This window comes from Delphinus delphis, chromosome 13 (genome assembly GCF_949987515.2).
Source record: "Delphinus delphis chromosome 13, mDelDel1.2, whole genome shotgun sequence".
NCBI classification, from domain to species: domain Eukaryota; kingdom Metazoa; phylum Chordata; class Mammalia; order Artiodactyla; family Delphinidae; genus Delphinus; species Delphinus delphis.
This window is the reverse complement of record NC_082695.1, coordinates 19,627,863-19,649,249: the sequence shown is the minus strand read 5'-3', so window position 1 is coordinate 19,649,249 and position 21,387 is coordinate 19,627,863. Positions and strand designations below refer to the sequence as shown.

Sequence of the window (21,387 nt, the reverse complement as noted above, 5' to 3'; positions counted from 1 at the left end):
CCTAGTCTGGGTCACGTGCATCCCTGGAGCTCTGGGGCTTATTTCTATCCTGGGACACACTGCTATGTGTCAAAATTGTCTGCTTATACATCCAACCTCCCCATCAGCCTCTGAGACTCTTGAGGGCAAGGATTCTGTCCTAGACAACTTCTTTCCTTCAACAGCCAGCACGGTTCCTGACACTCAAGAAACACCCAGCACGGGTGCACTGTACACACAGCACCGTAACCTCCAGCACGGTTATTATTCCTGGGAGAATTTGACCCAAACAGCCACAGGGAACTGAGCAAAATGAATGCCACGGCAAGTCAGTCTAATGCCATGGTGGGGTGGGAATGGGATAACCAATTTTCTCTACACATCTCCTCAATGTTCAAAAATGTCAAGTGAAGAAAAAAAACAAACTGTAAAAATAGTACCTTTTCTGTTCATGCATTTCCCACTATTTTAGGACAATGTAAAACAACAGGATTGAAGAAAAACATCAAGCCAGGGTGAGCTCTTGGCCTTGACACAAACTCGCTTTGTGACCTTGCGTAAGTTATCTGCCCTCTCTGGGTCCTACATGCTTCATCTTTAAGTAAGGGAGATGGACCAGGGTATTCACCAAGTGTTCCGATGCACATACATTCCTCAGGCATCGAGTCACGTTTTTTTCACATGGATTTTCTGGTGACAAATTAAAGGGGTTTTTTTTTCCCCTGGGGAATTGTCTCATTTTTCCGTGTTCAAAGACACACAAAACTGCTCACAATTCCCTGCTGTTGTAAGAGCAATTTGCCTTCATTATCCTAAAGCTTTCAGCAATTCTTGAAACCACTTTTTATATGGAAAAAAACTGTTCCTGATGTGATCACAGGAGATAAATCTGCTATTTCACATTTCAGAAAGTAATCAAAATGCTCCCTACTAGGTAGGTACTGATTACAATTTATGGCGAGGGCTGAAAACTGCTTTTATTGTCCTCTTTCATCTGTCCAGAATTATGATTTCTATTTAGGACAGGAATGCCTAAAGGGGTGGAGGGTGAACGTGAAGAAATCTCTTTGGTGTGATGTTTATGCTTCATTTTGTGTTTCTTTCACGAATCACATTATTTTGGGTTGACCAGATAGCTCATTTGTATGACCACCCCTTCCTTTCATTCAACTAGGAACCAAAAAATATAGGAGGCATAATAGAGGACTTGGGAAATGGGCCTATTTTACCCATTAAGGCCTGAGGCCTACAAGCTTTTTAAGAGCCCATGAAAACATCTGGGAGCTAAAAATAATATATTGGCTCCAAAGTAATAAAACTGCACAAGCAAAATTAATAAAGGCTCAACTGAAACGGCTCCATAACCATACCATTATGTCAATCTTAGTATTTTTTAAATTTCGTGTCACAAAGTTTCATTAAATTTGAAAAGAGCTGATGGGTTCAAGTCTCATTTCATAAGAAATGTGAGTATGTGTGATGATTTTTTCAAGAAATTACAGACAAACGTAAATTGAGAGAGTTACTGTGGTAACAAAATAATTCCAAAAGTATAACTTTAATATTTCCTTTAAAATGTTATAATAAAAATGCATTTAAGGGTTTCCCTGGCAGCGCAGTGGTTAAGAATCCACCTGCCAATGCAGGGACACAGGTTCGAGCCCTGGTCAGGGAAGATCCCACATGCTGCAGAGCAGCTAGGCCCGTGCGCCACAGCTGCTGAGCCTGCGCTCTAGAGCCCGTGAGCCACAACTGCTGAAGCCCACGTGCCTAGAGTCTGTGCTCTGCAATGAGAGAGGCCACTACAGTGAGAGGCCCACGCACCGCAACGAGGAGTGGCCCCCACTCGCCGCAGCTAGAGAGGGCCCATGCGCAGCAATGAAGACCCAACACAGCCAAAAATTAATTAATTAATTAAAATAAATAATTAAAAAATGCATTTAATTTGTATGATGCGAGGTGAGTTTGGGGCTCCAAAATAAGACTTCTTAGGGCAAACCAAGGTCTTAAAATGGCCTTCCATAGGATGAGCTGATGAATGGACAAGTTGATAGATGAAAAGACAAATGAATGGATGCATGGATGGAAAGACAGATGAAGGGATGGATTCATCAACAGGTGAATGGATGAAAAGATGGTTGGATGAATGGACAGCTGTATATAAGGACAGATGAACAGATAGGTGGATGGATGGACAGATAAATCGATGGGTTGATGAATGGGTGGACAAGGATGGATGGATAGGTGGATGGACGGGTGGATGGTTGGTAGGACAGGTGGATGGACAGACAGATAGATGGATGGATGAAGTTACCTGCCCAATATCTCTCAGTGAGTTAGTGAATGTGCCCTGATTCCTCACTTTCAAGCTGTTATTAAAGCCATTTAAATTTAGTCACAGTTCCTCAAGCACAAGGACTGGAAGGGTCCCGAGAGATCACCTAGTACAACCTGCTCATTCTACAGATGAAAAAACTGAGGGTCAGAGAAAGGAAGAGACTCAGCTGATGGCACATTTCCTTTATTCTAATCAAGCAGGAGGTTGTTATTTAAATGTTTGCCACTTGGAGAGACCTGGCACACGCCTATTTCTCAGGCACCCTACGTATTTATAGGATAGTGTTTCACAGCTGATGGCAACTTGCTGCTAAACTGACAGGTCTCTGTCTTGCCAAGCCCCACAATCCTTCCTGCACACTTTCCCTGCTGTCTCCTGAAAAAGGCAGAATGGTGAATGGCAGTGTTGTGTCTACACAACAGAGTCTACTTTGTAGACTCTGCTCAGGAGAAACACCTCTGCTTGATTCATGCTCATGCCATCTTATTCTTAGCACATACTCTGTCCCTTCCCGAGTCCTTCAGGTATCAGTTGAAACATGGTAGGAAAAAAAGAAGCTCTTGGTCTCCCAACATACTGGACTTGTCTGTGACTTTTCTCTTGGTGACAGCATTTTGATTTTCCTTTGGGAGGCCTCCATTCCTCCCTCTTAATCCATGTGTTGGGGGAGCTCAGCCCTGGCCAATCAGGTCCTACATCACTCCAGCTCCAGTCATTGGTTCAAAGGTGAGCACATAAACCAAGTCTGACTATATGGTATACACATATATTAGCCTACTTAATCCTCTCTACCACCCTGTGAAATAGGTACCCTTATAAATCTCTTGTAAAGATGAGGAAACTGAGGCATGGAGAGATTCAATAACTTGCCTGAGATTGCAGAGCTGATAAATGTCAGAGATGCAACTTGAACCCAGGTGGCCTGATTTCAAGACAGCATGCCTAATCCTGCAATATCCTGCCTTTAATATTTGGTGTATACTCTGTCTTCCGAAAATACCAGTTGATGGGTTTTATCATAGATGCTGAAAAAAATATATGTTTGCTCCCATTAAGTGCTTAGTTTACAGCTTCAAAGTGACTTAATCCTCGGTGAATTGGACTGAATGACCTCAAGTCATTTCATACATATGACAACTCACTTTTCTGGAACTTTACTTCCTGGTAGCCTCAGCTAAGTGGAAGCTGCTAAGAACTAAGAACGAGTGAAAAATGAAAGCTTACAGTAAAAAACATGGCAAAGGGTGGGCGCCAAAGCTGGCGGAAGTTATCCATGGAAGAATCCCTCACTCTGATTTTGCACACTATTTTTACATGAACGTCATCTATCTTCTCAGCTTAAAGTAATTTAGAAAATGGCAATCTGGGAGGCACTCAAGTGTAGCACTGTGGAGTCACTGACTCATGAGTTAGACTGATCTAGAAGCAAATCCCAGCCATGAAACTGACAGGTAAAGGAGTTTGCCTCTCTGAGCCTCAGTTTCCTCATCTGTAAAATGATGGCAATAATAGTATCTACCGCACACCATTGCTACGAGAAGGAAATTAAATGGTTGGTATAAAGTGTCCAGCATATAGTAGGTCGTTGATAAATTATATCCATTATGATTGGCCAATGATAAGTTTTCCATCCCTTCTCGGGCTCAGTTTCCTCACATATAAACTATGGATTATAACAGGAGTCCTCCTGGGGTATTTCTCAAGGTTGCTGGATAGAGTAGTAAGATAACAGAAATAAAAATGCCTTTTAAGGGGCCAAATGCTACTTAAGTGTAAGGTACAGTTATTACTTCTAGGGCAGTAGGAATTATACTATTGTTAATACTTGGTACAATTAATCATCATTATGACTACTGTTATTATTATTGCTGCTGCTACTATATAAAAGAATATAATATTAGTCCTTAGGTTCCTGCAATATTTCACGATAACCTCCTGGATTAAGAGTGACCACACTTGGGCTTCCCTGGTGGCGCAGTGGTTGAGGGTCTGCCCGCCGATGCAGGGGACACGGGTTCGTGCCCCGGTCCGGGAGGATCCCACATGCCGCAGAGTGGCTGGGCCCATGACCCATGGCCGCTGAGCCTGCGCATCCGGAGCCTGTGCTCCGCAACGGGAGAGGCCACAACAGTGACAGGCCCACGTACCGCAAAAAAAAAAAAAAAATTTAAGAGTGACCACACTTGAAATGAACACCCAGAATTGTGGCCTCTCTATCGAACCTGAACCAATAGCACCTCCTTTGTACCTGAAATGAATTTAACAAGGGTCGCCTGGCATGAGGAGACACAGACATAAACTGAGTATAGAGAGGTGAGTACCTAGCATAGCGGTTCCCAAGCACATGGCAATTGCACAATAAATTCCATATCGTGAATGAGTACGAGAGGTAGATCAAAGAAGGCGGCCAAGACTCTGCCATCAAGAATGAGGTTGGTTTCCCCTCCCCTTGAATCTGAGCTAGCCTTGTGACTTGTTTTGACCAACAGGAAGCCAGCCCTTGCAAGATCTTTAGCTTTTGCCTTTGCTCTTGGAACACTCCTGCTTAGAATCCAGCTGCCATGCTGGGGGAAGCCCAAGCCACATGGAGAGGCCACGTGAGGGAAAAACTAAGGTGCTCTGGTGATAAGAAGCTCAAGTTGCCCAAAATACGGATGAGCCCCTTAGACCTTCCAGACCAGTCAAGCTGCCTGATGACCATGGCTCTGTCCAACAGTACATGGACCAGAAGAATCTCCAAGCTGAGCCCTGTTAAACCACTGAATCGTTTGAGATAATAGATGGTTGCTATTTTCAGCCACTAAGATTGGGGGGTGGTTTTTTTATGCAGCGATAGCTAACTGAAACAAAGTGATGTCAGTGCTCCAGTGAGATGTTCCTAACCCAGCTTCAAGGGGTGGGGATGGCTTCCCAGAAGAGACAGCATGTGAAGGTATACCGGATTTATGGGTGATGCTGGCATGAAAGGGCCCTGGCTCTCACACGAGTCAGCCCTCTTCTCTACATGATGCTTTTGAGTCCAAGGCGGATAAGTGACAAGAACCAGGATTTTTAAATCTTTTCTCACCTGAATAATTGTTTCTCCTCTTTAGGGATCAGCCCCACTTCCCCGGCTTTAAATCAAAATGACAGCGCCTCCAAATTTGTTCAGGTGCTCACGCACTTATAAAAATGTCTTTTGCTGGAAAAGTCCTGGTATGTCTAATTTCTGCCCCAAGCACATTTTTTATAGTTAAGCTAGGTTATGTCATTTAATTTACCCTGCAATGTCAGGCCTCCATGAAACCAAGAGCCAGTGATAATACATATAAGATCTTTATTGGACAGTTTGATCAGGGACTGAGAGGAGGGGAGGGGGGGCATTTAATCATCATTTGTCCAAATTTATATTCTTTTCCTCTGCTCTCTGCTTTTTCTGTGTTCTAGCCACTGCAGGGAGGACAAAGAAAGCCTTTCAAAGCACCTGACCAGGTTTGAGGAGGCAAGTGTGTGGATTGGTTGGAGGTTTGAAACACTGCTGAAGGGTCAAGGGCTGCGAATCCACGGACTTCTGAGCAGACTCAGAGCATCAGCCTCACTTCCACTGTGCTTGGAGAGATTGTGCCAGGAGGGGTGGGCTGGGCTGAATGGAATTCAAATGGTTCCAGACCTTCCAGAGAGGCAGGAGACAGGTGGGCCTGTCTCACGGTAGGGGCGTGAGGGGGTGGGATAAATTCCTTCAAGTCCTACCAGCAAGGGCTTCCTAAATAACCCTCCTCCACTTCATCAACAGCTTTCCAAAACAGATCAGGCCACTCTCCAGCTCACATGGCTTCTAAGCACAAGAGAACAAACTCCCAGTGTCTCCTGGCAGCCCTCCCTGCCCTACGGGATCTGGCTCCACCACCTCTTAATGTCATCATGCCCACTTTCTTCTCAGTTCTCAACACTCTGACCACAATGGCTTTCCGTTAGTTCTTTGAATGCCCCAAACTCTGGCGACTTACCCTGGCCAAGGCCAGAGCTAGATCCTGGCGGCTAACACATCCCTGGCTCAGCCTGGCCCCTGCAGGAGCAAAGGTGGGGGAGAGGGCTGATGGCAGGGATAATCCAAGTCAGGGAGGCCGGCCCTGTGCACGGCAAACCTGGGCTGGTGGGCAGGAGGCTGGGTGTGATCGATCCCATGCTTCACGGGGCACATTCACTTGGCTCATTAAGGGAGTTAACTAGATTTCCAGGAAGAGAAGAGCTGGGAGACAGGGACTGCCCCTGGGGAGGGAACACAGAGTAGACTCCCACCGCACCCATATACCACAGAGAGGCAGTGGATTCTTTTAAAGTCCCTCAGACTCAAATAGAAATCCCAGCTCAGAGTCTTTCCAGAGCTGTGCGACCTTGAGCAAATCCCTGACCCTGTCCAAGCCCCAGTGGTGACTGCTGTCAAATGGGTATGATAGTCTCTAACCCGCTGGACATGATGGGGGCTTAAATGGGAGTAAAGGGCGTAGCGTGTGTCTGGCATATAAATGGTAAGCATAATTATCATGAACAAAGGAATCATAAAAGGTCATGGTTTAGGGGTCAAATAATCCAGGTACACTTTATCGATGCATCAGAAATCTCCAGGTACAGTGGGTAGAGCTTCCGAGGCAGTAGGCAGGCGTGTAGCCCAAGTATTTGTGTCTTTAAAGGCTCCCCAAGGAATTTTAACTCCCTCTTAAGTCCATTTTGAAAACTACTGATTCAGTCCAGAATGCTAAATTTAGAGATGGAGAAACTGAGGCCCAGAGAGGGACAGCGATGGGCCCAAGGTCACACAGCACATCTCCACACACACACAGCTCCAGAATGCAGATGTCTGACCCCTGGTTGGGTGGTCTTTCTGCTAGTCCATGCCAAGGAGTTAGGTTAAACCAAGGTGCCTGGCTCTGGCTAAGCCCCCGTGGGCAGTGTGAGGGCTGCGCTCACGTACTCAGCTCATACTCTTCAGAGGTTATAAATACTCTCAGGATCCCCAGCTCCCTTTTTAACCTCTTCATGTACACAGCGCCCCGGGAGAATATCTGAAGTTCTTCGGAAACTCTTTATCTTGTTTATTATCACACACTGACAAGCTGAACCCTTTCTCTCCTGTTGCAGGGCTGGGCCATCACTTTTACCCCACTATGCAAATAACGAGTGATGGCTGCGGGGGATGCAGCCCACCCAGCACATGGATGGATATTTGATGGATCAATGAATGTGCTGAATCAGTGAATAAATGAAGAATCACCGAGGGTAAGTTCCTTGAGGGCTGGCACTGGTGTTTGTTTCAGGGCCTGGAGCAGAGCCTACACAGTAGACACTCATTAAATATTTGCTGTTTGTGGTGGAATCAGTGAATTTCCAGCACCCTCCTGGGAAAGACAGATGCTTAAATAAAAACTGAGACTAGTATAGGCTTATTACTACAGCAGAGGTGCCAGCCTGGGGCCTTGGGGCCAGCACAGGGAGAGGGAGGGGGAGGGGACGCATTAGGGAAGGGAACCCGGAAGTGGGTACACGGTATTGGAGACTGGGGAGGGAACCAGTGAAGACAGCCTGACTTGGGTTAATTCTGGGCCTTGTTCCAGTCACAGAAAAGAGGCCCAAGAAATAGAAAAGCAAGTTACGGACCAATATGGAGAGCATGATACCAGGCTGTAAGAATTCAAAGTGTATATGCTGGGACTTCTTGACCACTGTGCCACCAGGGAAGCCCAGGACTCATTTTCAATATCACTAGCCTCTCAAAGTTGTTCGTGACCATCTACTACAATAACGGGTACCCTCTGCCACATGCACACAAGTAAACGACTATTTTTATTACTACTTAGAATAAAACTACTCCAGGACCTGAAAGAGGTCATTTGCTTGTGGCCAAACCTCATTAACTGATTGTCCAAGTTTATGCTTTATGGACATAGTGGGTACGTAATTTACATATATACACACACCCAGGTACATCTATATAATTCTCTGCAATTCAGGGTGTATTTTCCCACATGCCTAAGAGAATGCAGCACCAACATAGTTGCCATAAGTGAAATCAGTGACATTGCTCTCAGCAGGCCCTGACGGAGCTCTCTTGTCTGTGTCTATGAAGTCTGGAATGGTTCTTGAAGGTTTTCTTCAAGTGGCACACTTATGTGGCCCATGAAAGAGCACCTACTAATTTTTTTTCTTCTTCTAGAAATGAGGGTGGGTGAGACCAAGCCAGTTTGCTTTGTGTAGATATTAGCCAGGACCGCAGGCAGTGCTCTGGGAATTGGCGGCTCCCAGCCCTGATCCCTTGGAGAGAGCTGCCCGCTTGCCTGGAAATCATCAGGGTAACACGAGAGAGGATGGAGGAGAGAAGAAAAAACTTGCATTTTTGACTCACACTTGAGTTTGAAGAATGATTAGCTGTTGGGACTTCCCTCGTGGCGCAGTGGTTAAGAATCCGCCTGCCAATGCAGGGGACACGGGTTCGAGCCCTGGTCCGGGAAGATCCCACATGCCGCAGAGCAACTAAGCCTGTGCGCCACAACTACTGAGCCTGTGCTCCAGAGCCCGCGAGCCACAACTGCTGAAGCCCGGGCACCTAGAGCCCATGCTCTGCAACAAGAGAAAGCCTGCACACAGCAACAAAGACTCAATGCAGCCAAAAATAAACAATAAAATAAAATAAATTAATTCAAAACAAAACAAAAAAGAATGGTTAGCTGTTAAGTTCTTTCAGGACAAGGATACGTTTTATTCATCTAGCTCTAGCCCGTGCCAAGTACCTGATACAGAGTAGAAGGTCTTGAAGGATGAGAAAGTGGTCTTGAATGAATGAATGAATGAATCCTAATCCACCACCATTTAGCCATCTGAGCCTCAGTCAGCTTCCTAACCTATAACTAAATGGCTGTAACAGTCACCTTTCAAGTTCTGCTAATAATTAAGCAAAATCCTACAAATGAAGCCAGAGCAGGGATTCTAGGGCATTATAGGAGCTTGTTTCCTTCTCAGCCTTTCCAGAGGTCTACTTTCTTTGGAAACAGGGCAGGGGCACAGCAGAGAGACAGACAGATAAGACCCAGACTTTGCCCTCTGGAAGCTCCTGACAGCAAGAGGCCTCACAGAGGACCAGGCCACACCCAAGTTGTTCCTTGTTTGGGCTTTTGTGGCTGATGTGAGATGAACCTTGCTCATAAAAAACTGGCCAGGGAGTGACGGCTTCATCCACCCAGATCCCTGCATTCTGCTTAGAACCTCAATTTTATTAAGTAAGATAATAAAATACCTTAAATCAGGAAGCATAGTTTAGAAGTGGGTGCTGTAAAGTCAGTACACCTCTGCGAATTCCAACACACCGTTTTATCTGTGGGGTTCATGCAATTGTGAATTCTGTCCCCACTGGTAAGGTGAATTATACACCAAGTCCCTCTTCCTCTGTCGAGACTCTTGGGAAAGGTCATTCATTCATTTATTCATAGCTGTATCTATATCGAGTACCTAATTTGTGTCAGGCACCGTGCTAGCTCTTGATGAACAATTCTTTCTTTATTTCAAATAGATGAAAAAGGTACAGTTATTTTCCCTGCCCATGCTTTTTCCACAAGGCACAAACAACCTGCCAAGGTTATGCAGCTAGTAAGGGATGAAGCTGGCTTTCAGACTCTGGTCTCTGCGGCCCTAAACTCCGAGCTCTCGGCCACTGCCCTACACCCAACGAGCACCTGCTCACTGCACGACGTGCCATGCTCTGAGCCAGATGTCGGCGACACGGGCTTGAGGAGTTCTTAGTCTGGGAAGAAGACATCACGCCTTAGCAGGCATGCGGATATTAAGCACTTCCTGAGCACTAATTAAGAACGACGACACTTCAGCGGCCATTCAACCAACAACTGTGCATTTATTGAGCTTCTGTTTTCTGGAGATGGACTGTTGCGAGGTGGGGACTGAGAAAGAAATGCGATCTATTCCCTGCCTTGGAGGACCCCATTGTCCTGAAGGGGAGAAGGGCTTTCCAATGCCTGCATCTGCGGGAAGTGATTAATGATGATGATAATCCGTTGATCGTGCATCCCGTAACAGACACCTGCTACGTCCTAGCGCAAGTCTAGGTCCCGAACTCGAAATCACTCCACGTGGGTACACACTGATAGCGCATCCTTCTGACTTTCCTGTGACATCAACCGTAGGTCCAGATACATGTTTAATTAATGAGGAGGGTGACGATGATGTATGTTATATTGTATATGTTCCTATGCTTATTGAGCTCCTACTATGGGTACCAACCACTGTTCTACAAGTTTTATAGGATTAACTCACGGCTCCTTGCTACAATCCTATGATATGGGTCCATCTGTCATGCTCACTTCACAGTTGAGGAAACTGAAACCTAGAGAGGTTAAATATCTTGCCTAAACTTACACAGTTGAATTAACAAGAGAGGTCTGAGGCTTTCTTTAAAAACAACCACAAGAAAATGTTGTTTCTAATGCCAATGCAAGTAACAGTATGCAAATTAGCCCCAGCACATCATTTTTTATTTATGTCATAAATTAGGCAAATTTCCCTTCCAAAGCCCTGGAAAATGAGGCCTGATTCCACATATTTTGCATGCATTTCCAAGGTGGTTGGCCCCCAGTTAGCTTTACAACTCAGTAAACCTGCTCTAAAGAGGGGCACAGAGGTGCAGGCCTGATCAGCAGGCTTTAGGGAATGAGAAGTGGGAGAAGCACTGGCCCTCTCCCTGTGCAAATCGCTTTATAGTTTAGTGATGCCCTTCCACATTCAGGGCTGCCATGTACAGTTGCATACGCTGTGCACTGCTTAACTTCAGGGGAGCCTTTCACAGACACTACAGAATGAATAGCTCCTCCTGCAGCTGTGCATGGAAGTGACCATACGCATTGCATTCTCACAAGCTACCCTGTGGAGGGAGGCTGAGGAAGTACTCTATTCTCGTTTTGCAGATGGAAACCAGGGAGCTGAGCTGATGAGAGGACTTCCTCCAGCATCACACAGCACATAAATGCCGGAGCTGGGATCCACGTTCACGCCTGTCTCAGTCCTAACCCAGGGCTGAGTTCACCACTCTCAGAAAGTTCACTCTGAGTACGTTCTTTTAAACACCTCCTCCCCGTTTCCATAATGTTAAAGCTTTGGAGAAATCACAACCTTATATAATAGCCGTGTTACTAAAACCACCCCTAGAACAACATGTTTGAAAAAGCACACCCTGCTTTCCCACTGGCCTCCATCACTGCTTCTAAAGACATTGCTGTCATTCCGGAAGACCCTTTCACAAGGATGGGGAGGGCTCCTGGGACCCTATCTTGAAGTTTCTCTTCACTTTCTACCCTAGCTTGATTTTCAGAGATGATGGATCACCTTGAAATGCCTAAATACACCAGTTGAAGAGGACCCCTCTCATCAACTCCCGCCCTAAATTGTTTTTTCCTAAGTTTACCCAAATGATGTAAAGATTGTATATTTCCTACATATGCTTTTTCCTATGGCCCCCAAATCTGAGCCATTCATGGCCAAAGAATGCCTTTCTTTCTCTCCTTTCTCTCTTTCTCCCTTTCTCTCTTCCTTCCTTTCTCCCTCCCTTCCTCCTTTCCTTCCTTCCCTCCTCTCACTCATCCACTCAACAAAACAGCTGAGCATAGAGAGATACTAAGAGTCAACCCAATCAACAGACACTTACAACACACTGTGATTCCTTCCAGCTCCCTCGGATGTGTTTATCAGTGAGGTCACAGCTTGATGAATATGGATGTACTGGAAAACGAGTTCCAGAGCCACATCCTTGCAGTGAGAAGGGCTGAGGAAGCAACTGTGGAGGGCAGCGGAGCAAGTGTGTGAAATGTCATTAGCGGCGATTACTCACCCCAAAGTATAGACCTGAACGGCCCCACGTTATGCCCCATGCATGCTTACCACCCCAGCCGCACATGACTGGATCAAACGCAAACAGCCAACCTTCTGCCTGAGCAGGACAAGCCATGTTCCTCTTAGGAACCTGAACCAGGAAACATGAAGAGGCTGAGTGTCGGGAGGTCTGTCTGGACTGCCGTGGTCCAGAGCAGTACCATCCAATAGAGCTTTCTGTCAAGATGGAAACCTTCTTTCTCCATGCTGTCCAATATGGCAGCCGCTGGCCACACAGGGCTGCTGAGTACTTGAAATGTGGCTAGTGGGACTGAGGCACTCAAATTCTAATTCGATTTAATGGATTCAAATCTACAATTAAATAGCCATACGTGACTAGTGCTTTCCACAGAAGGCGGCACACCTGTAGAGTCTGAGCTGGAAGAAGGGTGGGTATGAGCCCCTGTATCCACCCATCTTGCCCTCACCTCCAGCCCCTGGATCATCCCTGGTGTCCTTTCCGCCCAAAGCTGGCCCTGACCACATCATCTATGCCTCCTGCGACCCCTCCCTGGCTCTCTACACCCCACGCCCCATGCTGGGTTTCTCAATCAGCCACTCTCTACAACCCATGGTGAGGGCAAGGAAGCCCGGGAGGTGCACCTGGCCTGGGACCTGCACCTCTCTGAGCCCCCTTGGCTTTACTCTTGCTTGACTCGAGCCATCTGCTCGGATGGCTCCACTGTGAAGCCACAATGGCCCACATGTCAGTGGAGGTGATGAGGGAGATGCACAGTGAGTGAGCAGAAGGGGGCACAGGCAGTGGAGAGGGAGTCAGAGGCAACAGATGCACAGAGAAGCAGACGCCATGAAAGAGAAATGCAGAGAGGAGCCAGGCCCTGGAACAGCCTTGGTCCAATATTTGAGGTATCCTTTGAGCAAGCCTTCTTATTCTCGAGCTAGCCTGAGCAAGTCTTTGTTCGGTACAGCCCAAAGAAATCGTGGTTCCTCCCTTGGGAGCCAGCACGGATCTGGGAATTTGAGAATCAGCTCAGAGCAACGACAGCAGCAGCGACATATCACCACCACCATCTCAGAGTGAAGTGACTTGACTAAGATCACACAGGCTGCAATGGACATCTCTGATTCTGGAATCTGTGTTCTTTAATACCCTACACTGCCCTGCCCAGGGGCGCTCCTGATCTTGGGGCAATGCTTCGTTTCAGCATCCTGAACTCACTGATTTATGAGCTAAGCTTTGGCACGTGCCTACCCCCAAGCTGGGAACGGGTGAGACAAGGAAACTGTCACTCAATGGATCAAACCCACCCTTCTTCCTTCTACGACTTATCCCAAGCTCCAGATCCCATGTATTAGACTGTATCCACTCACCTTGCCCTCACCTCCAGCCCCTGGATCATCCCTGGTGTCCTTTCTGCCCAAAGCTGGTCCTGACCACACTATCTATGCCTCCTGCAACCCCTCCCTGGCTCTCTACACCCCACGCCCCACGCTGGGTTTCTCAATCAGCCACTCTCTACAACCCACGGTGAGGGCAAGGAAGCCCGGGAGGTGCACCTGGCCTGGGACCTGCACCTCTCTGAGCCTCCCTGGCTTTACTCTTGCTTGCTTGACTCGAGCCATCTGCTCGGATGGCTCCATTCCCAGGTGCAAGCTGGTCCACTGATGCCTCGAAGATTCAGGTGCCAAGTCAGCACAGGAGGGAGGCAGAGCTTGATTTCAGCTTCTGCTGAAGCTCCTTTAATGCAGCCACTCCGCCATGGCCACATAATGTAAATATCCAATGTGGGTAAGGGATGCCACTGGTTTAATGGAGACAGATGCCCTTAAGGCTTTCATTGCCACATCTCCTTGGGTCTCAGAACATACGCTTGAGGACAGCTGGGATTCTACGGTTCTTAAAGAGGAGGCAGTCACTTTAGAATGGGAGTGAGAAGACACAAGTCAGAGGTTCCAGTCCTGGCTCTGCCACTCACTTGCGGTGGGATTTTGAGTAAGTCAGTCCCTTCTCATCTTTGGGTCTCTTTCCTCAATAAAATGAAAGTATCAGGGGGAGGGTAGAGGCAGGTGGGGAGCCTGAAGAACTGCTACTGTCTGATGAATATTACAGATCCCAGGAAGGGCAGCTTGTTTATTTTTGTGGCAGAGCATCTCTATACCAAGCCCCCCTCCATCCCATGATCCCTGGGAAGTGGGCAGAGGATAGACCATTACCCCCAAATGAGGCCCAGTGCTGGCTCAGAGTGACAAAGCAGCTTGTCCAAGGTCACACATCTAATGAAAAGCAACAGAGTTACACTCAGATCGTTCTGACTCTAGAGCCTGCGTTTTCATTCACTTTGCTATTCTTTCCCAGTTTTCAGCTGGGCGTTTGCTGTTTCTGCAGCTGCCAGGGAGCCAAGAGAAGGCAGAGTCTACAACAACCAGTGTGGTGTCCAGAAAGCTCCTAATATTAAATGAGCTAAGCCACAGGGTAAATAATTGCAACCAATATTCCCCTTGGAAAGAAAGATGCCCTCAGCAAGCATTCAATGAATGGTCCATCTTGTGGCCACGTGTCTGCACAAAGGTGGGTTTTTTCTCTTTACAAAATTTCTCTCCTCCCTCATCTTCTAATTTTCCTTTCTCCTTTTCCTAGTTGTAGAATTCTTCAGTGAATTCACATCTATTATCTCATTGATTTTCCTCATGGCAATCCTATGAGGTAGGACTCTATTTTTAGTCTCATTTTTCAGATGAGGAACCAAGGCTCATACCCGCTGCCTAAGACCACACAGATGTAGGAGGAGGAGCCGGGAATGAAATGCAGATCTCAGGACTCTACCACCTCACCGCTAAGATTAAGATGAAAGGTCATTTAACAGAGTAAACGTAACCACTTACACTGGGTTAGATACAGGCTAAGAGAGCTATGGACGAGTATGATTCAGCTGAGGTTTTTGGAAAGTTCATTGTCTAGTGGGAGGGAGGCATGTAAACTGGTAACACATCAGTGTGTGAGTTACGCATAATAGGGGAATAGAACACGTTGAGCAGGGAGACAGAGATCATTCATAACTGGTATAAGGAGGAGAGAGGCAAGGGAAGGTCTTATAGAAAGAGACAATTAGGGACTAGGTTTTGAAGGATGAATAGAAGTTCACCAGGTGAACGATACTAGCAATAATGGCAACTTTTTATTGAGTGCTTGCTATGGGCTACACATAGCTACATACATTCTTGACAGTCTTTCAAGGGAGACACGACCCTCCCATTTTATATACCAGGCCAGAATAGGTTCAGAATGCTAAGGCAAATGGCTCAAAATCATGATGCTAAATCAGCTATCTGGGAATTTAATCTGGTCCTCTCTGAACTCCTTCAGCCTCCTAGGATGACAGTCCAGGATGAAGGAACAGCATGAGAAGACAAGAAGGGTGCTTCACCCAGAAGCCATCAGGGTGGGTACGAACTCTTTCTCCTCTTTGTGATCTGCTGTGAGATACCTGGCATCTGCCACTGGGTGAGACATCTCCCCTCCTGGAGGCCAGTCAAACCGCCTTGATTTCTGGATTTGCATCAGCTCTTCATTTAGCCATTGCTATGTGACACCTATATGCTCATACTCTAGCATGTAGTACAAACCTGGGCTTTGGAATCAACCAGTCTCGGGTTTGAATCCTGACTCCATCATTGCTTGCCCATGACACCTTAAGCAACTCCATCATTCATTGCCATGACACCTGTATGTTTCTAAGACTCAGCTTCCTCATCAGTAACATGTAGTTAGTGACACCATCTGATAGGGTTGGGTGAGGATCAGATGAGTGAATACAGAGTAAGCACGTGGACGGTCCTGTGGCACAGAGTAGCGCACGCTCAATGGCAAATAGCACGTTATAGTTTGTAATTCTCTCATAACAAGCCCAGGAAGAAACACATGGTGGGTGTCTGGGGTCTTCAGCTTTCCGTGCCAGCACCCATCTCCCTGAAGCTTGAACTCCCGGCATGCATAAAGCATCCTGACTCCTGGGTCTCATCCCAGCCCTGTGAGGAGAGCTTTGTGTACGGGGTAGTGGTTACTGTGATCCATTTTACAGATGGGAAAATTGAGGCTCATGGCTAGGAGATGGCTGAGCTTAGGTCCTGAACTCAGGGGCTTACAGAAACCAAGCTACACTGTGAGTTCTCCATGAATGGTTGAGTGGCCTGGGAACATGAGAAATTACAAACAGCCACAGCTTCAAAATCAACCAATGAACTAGCTGTATCTCCCACCTTCTTTCATGAAGTCTCCTTTCCCTGCCTGGGAAGAATAACCCCTATGCTTTTTCTTTTTTTTTTTTTTTGGGGAGCTATTAAGAGCTTGGGAAAATCCTAGTTGATTTTGGTTTCTGTCCTGTCAGTCTTTGGAGTTGGGTGAGCTGGGGTTTGGACCCACCCCGCCGGGCTGCACACTAACGGTGAAAGCATGCTTTGTACACATTTCACTTGGAAACACAGCAGGACCCAGCTTGGAAGGCGCTGTGCCCAGCAGTCAAGTTCACAAACGCAGCAGCTAGGCTACCTGGATTCAAATCCTACCTCTGCAACCTCCTGGCTAACAACTGTGAGCTTCCTGAACGGACAATAGCCCCTTATCCACACAATCCACGGACAACAGCCCCTCATCCACACCAGAGAAATGGTGGAGATTAAAATATCCCATGTGAGGGCTGAATATATATTAAGTACTCGTTAGATATAATGATTATGAGTCAATTGCCTACACTTTAATTGTAGCCTACTTCCCTTTATGACTCACTTCAATTTGACCAGTTTCACTTGAGTGCTTACGATGTGCCAGGAACTGTGTAGGCACAGGAGACACATCCAACACACACCTGACAAGTATTTATTGCCCCCCCCCCACCCACCCAGGGGTCTGCAGAATCTGCACATGAGCCTGGGGAATGCTGCAAGTAAGAGGCAGTAGTGGGGCATGGCTCTAAAGGATTCTGGCTCAGGCCTGGGTTTGATGCCAGACTGAAACCACTTCTTGGCTTTGTGACTTTCAACACATTGCTTAACCTCTCTGTGCCTCGATTTCCCCGACCATAAAATTAGGAAAATAACAGCATCTACCTCATGGGGCTGTTGTGAGGATGCTCTGAACAAATCTATATAAACCACTCATCACAAGGCTTGGAATGAAATCAACACTCGATAAATGCTGTTTTCATCGCTGACACGGTCCCAGCCATGGTCTAGTAAATTACGTCACATGGGTCCACTGACCTCAGCCCAATGCATCACCCTTTTAACCTCCCCTGAAAGCAGCCCTGTTCTCTGCCCAATCCCCACCCTCCACCACCACCAAAGGGTTTCAGAGGAACTACAGTAACCAGAGGATTATGCAAATATGCAAATCCTGTAAAGCAATGTTCACCCAGGGCTGTGCACTGCTGTCTATACTCAGCATCTGGGCTGGCTGTCTTCGGAGAGGATTCCATCGGTGTCATCACAACCTCTAGTGGATAACAGTGAACACCGCGGCTCACAGGCCTTTGCTCCAGCTCTCACCTCCTCAGCGGCCCATGCAATCCAGGGGAACGCCAAAAGGGTGGGCAGATCCCAGGATCCTTCCATCCTTCTCACGTGTGTGCGTGCGTGACTGCCTCCCTTCCCTGCCCACTCGCTCCTGTTTCCCCAATTCCACAGGTGTGTGATGTGTTCCGAAAGTGAAGCCTTCTTCAGGATCATCACTGCCCCAAAGAAGAAATCTCCCGTGGCTGCTGGTACCTGTCACATCCCTTTAGGGCCAGCTCAGATGCTATCAACTCAGGGAAGCCTTCACTGACTACCTCTGGCCAGAATTAAACACACCCACCTGTGAGATCCCTGCACTCTGACTACAATCACCCCCTCCCAACGCGTATCCCATGGTGTAGACACTGGTGACTTACCAGCAGGTCTTTCTTGCTAGGCTGCCATTACCGGGATAAGGACCTCATCGTATTATTCTGTGTCTCCAGCACCCAATACAGGGCCCGCTGCATGCATACGAAGTGCTTAGTAAATGTTAAATGAATGAATGGATCACTGTTTTTTCCAGAAGACTCTCTTCTTAGGTCTTCCTTCCAACCACTATCCTGCTATCCTATATCTCTGGTACAGTGAACTCTGCTTTCTGGTGGTAATGTTGAGGTTCAAAGAGATACAGTATGAGAGTTTGAAAAGAAAGGGAGTCTGCATCAGGTCATGAAAATTTCTCGCCTGGGCTACTCGTTACCCTACCTCCAACCCTTCGACTTGGGCCTAAATTATCCAGATATTTATTCCAACATCTCCAACACCAACTTCAAGGATCTGCTTTCCAGGTGACTACCAGGAGGGGCAATTTGCTCTTTGGAAAGTAGGGAAGAAAAGGGAGAAAACATTACTTGAGCATCTATTACATGCCAGGTGCCTTACAGGTATAAGTGCTATGTAATCACTGCAACCATCCTTCCAGACTGGGACCATTAATCCCCACCCCACCTCCATCCCCATCCCACAGGTAGTGAAATGGTGGCCCAGAGAAGATCGACCTGACAAAGGTCACACATTCATAAACAACGCAGCTGGGCCTGACCCAGGTCGCTCCGATTCCAAAACCACATACTTCTTTTCTGGAATCTAATCCCAGTGGCCAGCTGAGTCAAACTCCTCAGAACAGCTTTGCCATGGCCTCTTTGGTGTTTTGCAATCTGGCTCCATGAAAGAAACCACAAACTGGTATTAAAAAAAAGGGCAGTTGGACTCTGTATTCTAATGATGCCTTCCTTGGGGCATCCCCCCTCCCTCTTTTCACCTTTCCTTCCTCTTTTTCACTGCGTATATCAAGCACCATCAAGTAATTTTTCTCTTAGAAATAGGAGAGCTCCATTTCACTGACCTTTGGCATTGCACACACCTGGTGGTTCCAAAGGTCAGAATTCACCTCTTCTGCCCTCAATCACCAACCGTAGCTTGAGCGCCCCTAGTGGAGGTCTGTGCCAATGGCACGTTGCAGAATGTGGACCGAATATGAGGACCTGTAAATGGAGCCCTTTCGAATCGCTTTTTGAATAGCAGGAATGAACTTGTAAGCAAAACTAGAAAACAAACCGTTCTGATCAGGAAACATCCTTTTGCCTGGGAAGAGGAAGGAAAGGAATATAACATTATTTTCCTAATGTCCAGCTGAGACCTGCGAACCCAAGAATCCCTCAGGCTTTGATAAGGTGGCCCCAGCAGGGGCGGCTAAAACTCCACAGCTCAAAAAAAAAAAAAGCCGATCCACCATGAAAATAGTCCTTAAGTGAATCTAACGACGGGGTACATTAGAGACTGGAGGAAGCCGCACATTTGAGTCTTATTAAGCAATACTGAATTTATTTATTAATTCAAGGAAAAAGAAAAGAAATTACACTCAGGCTCTGCAGTCTTGGCATGTAGTTACAGCTATACCCCATGTGCATATCTTAGACAATAAGAAGCCTCTTCAAAAACAAGTTATACTTTATACTTATTCATGCCTTACGGCAAAATGGCCCAGAGAATCACGTGACCTACATAAGACTTTAGCAACAAGTCTCTTTCAAGTACTGTATTTACAAATCTCCTCACTGCACCACAAACAGAAGGACCGGCTTGCAACACGGCATGAGACGAATGGGTCTCCATCTGATATTAGTGGAAGTTGGGCTCCACGTTAAAAACAGAATATACTGTGGAAGGTCAATTGTTTCCAAATGCTCATAGGCTATCCTTACTCCCTCCTTATGACTCACAGTCTTGGAGTCAGAACCACACCGTTATTAATGAACCTTCTGAAGTAGTACACCGGTTGACTTTAATTTGGCAATGACCTGAAGTTAATTAAAAATATATGCTGGCTAGCTACAGAGTCGAGCAGTTGGAAAAAATAATGTAAAATGTCTTAAAAATTAAAACACACACACACACATTTTGTGTTTGAAGCCAGGGGAGGAAGCAGGATATGAAATCCTTGTCTTGGATGACAATTCAATATGTGCCGTTGAGACATTTTTCCTGGAGGGTGGTATATCGGAGAGTGCCGTCCTCAGAGGTAGAATCACTTTAGAAAAGCCAGCAAGCCACTGGGTAGCTTTCAGATTCAAAAAGGGGGTGAGGGAGGGAGATCTGGACTCTGTTCAAGGCCACCAAGCCATTGTTGGAAAAGACAGCTAATTAAGAAAGGGCATGCTGTGGTGGAGACGACTTATTTAAGCCGATTCTCTTCTCCCATCTTTCCCAGAGAAACTGTCCAGACCTGGTGTAAATTGTGAATATTACTGCCTCATAAAAGGGGGGTTCTTTAACGATATGCTTTGTTAAACAAAAGGTGATGAGTTATTTCCTTTGCTCTGTACTCTGGGCTCCACATTTAAAGAGAAAGGGGTGGGGGATAAAATGCCTGATTTATGCTGAGGAGGGCACTCCAGGCCGTGGGGAAGAGTTGAAGAGAAGGAGACCCAGGGCCAGCGCCCGCGAGCGGAGAGCTGTCCGCGGTCTTCGGTGCTGAAAGCAGGTGCGCGCGCCAGGGGTCCAGAATTCCCCAGGGAGAAGGGACACCGCCGGTCCCCTAGCTCGGGGTCAAGACGGTCCAAGCCAAACACGGGGCTCCAGATGGACAGAGTGTGTGCCCTCCGGGTTGTCTTCAGCCTGGGGAGACCCTGCACTGCCTGCTTTTTCCCACGTGAGGGGCGAGTTACTGGGAACAGGAGTTGGACCTTTCAAAAGGCGAGGTCTACGAACGCTTCCCACCACTCTGGGGTCTCCTAGTGGCCTCATCAAACCCTCGAAGCTCTCCGGGTTAGTTTTGGATGAGTTCGGCGCCATACTCCCCTTTCCATCTCAAAGCCCCACACACCTGACCACCCTCCACAATTTTCCCTGGGGAACCTCAGCGGGGTGGAGGAGAGGGTGCGGCTCCAGGTCTGGGAAGAAGGACCCGCCATCCTCCGCTAAACTTGGACACCCCCCCCCCACCCCGCCTTCTTCCCAACCGGCTAGCACGTGCCGGGTGAAACTAGCAACCCCCCGCCCCGCCCCCAATTCAGAGTAGTGTTAAGAGACACCCGGCTGTTGAAGAGAGAAGAAAGGGGGGAGTCCGCTCAGGTTCCCGCCTGTGACCTAAGATCTCCTCTCCCTCCCCCGCTAAGTTCTGAGAACCCGGAGCCCCCTCCACTGGCCTCCAG

At 47.2% G+C, this 21,387-nt stretch overlaps 1 protein-coding gene across 1 annotated transcript in view; it reads right to left on the bottom strand.

Moving 5' to 3' along the window:
* The window catches only part of SEZ6L (seizure related 6 homolog like), a 198,444-nt gene extending 177,416 nt beyond the window's left edge, over positions 1-21,028 (bottom strand). The window contains exon 1 of the mRNA XM_060029303.1: positions 20,986-21,028. Coding sequence (XP_059885286.1) covers positions 20,986-21,028 — 43 coding nt within the window. The remainder of the gene's footprint in view (positions 1-20,985) is intronic.
* Positions 21,029-21,387: the final 359 nt, after the last annotated feature.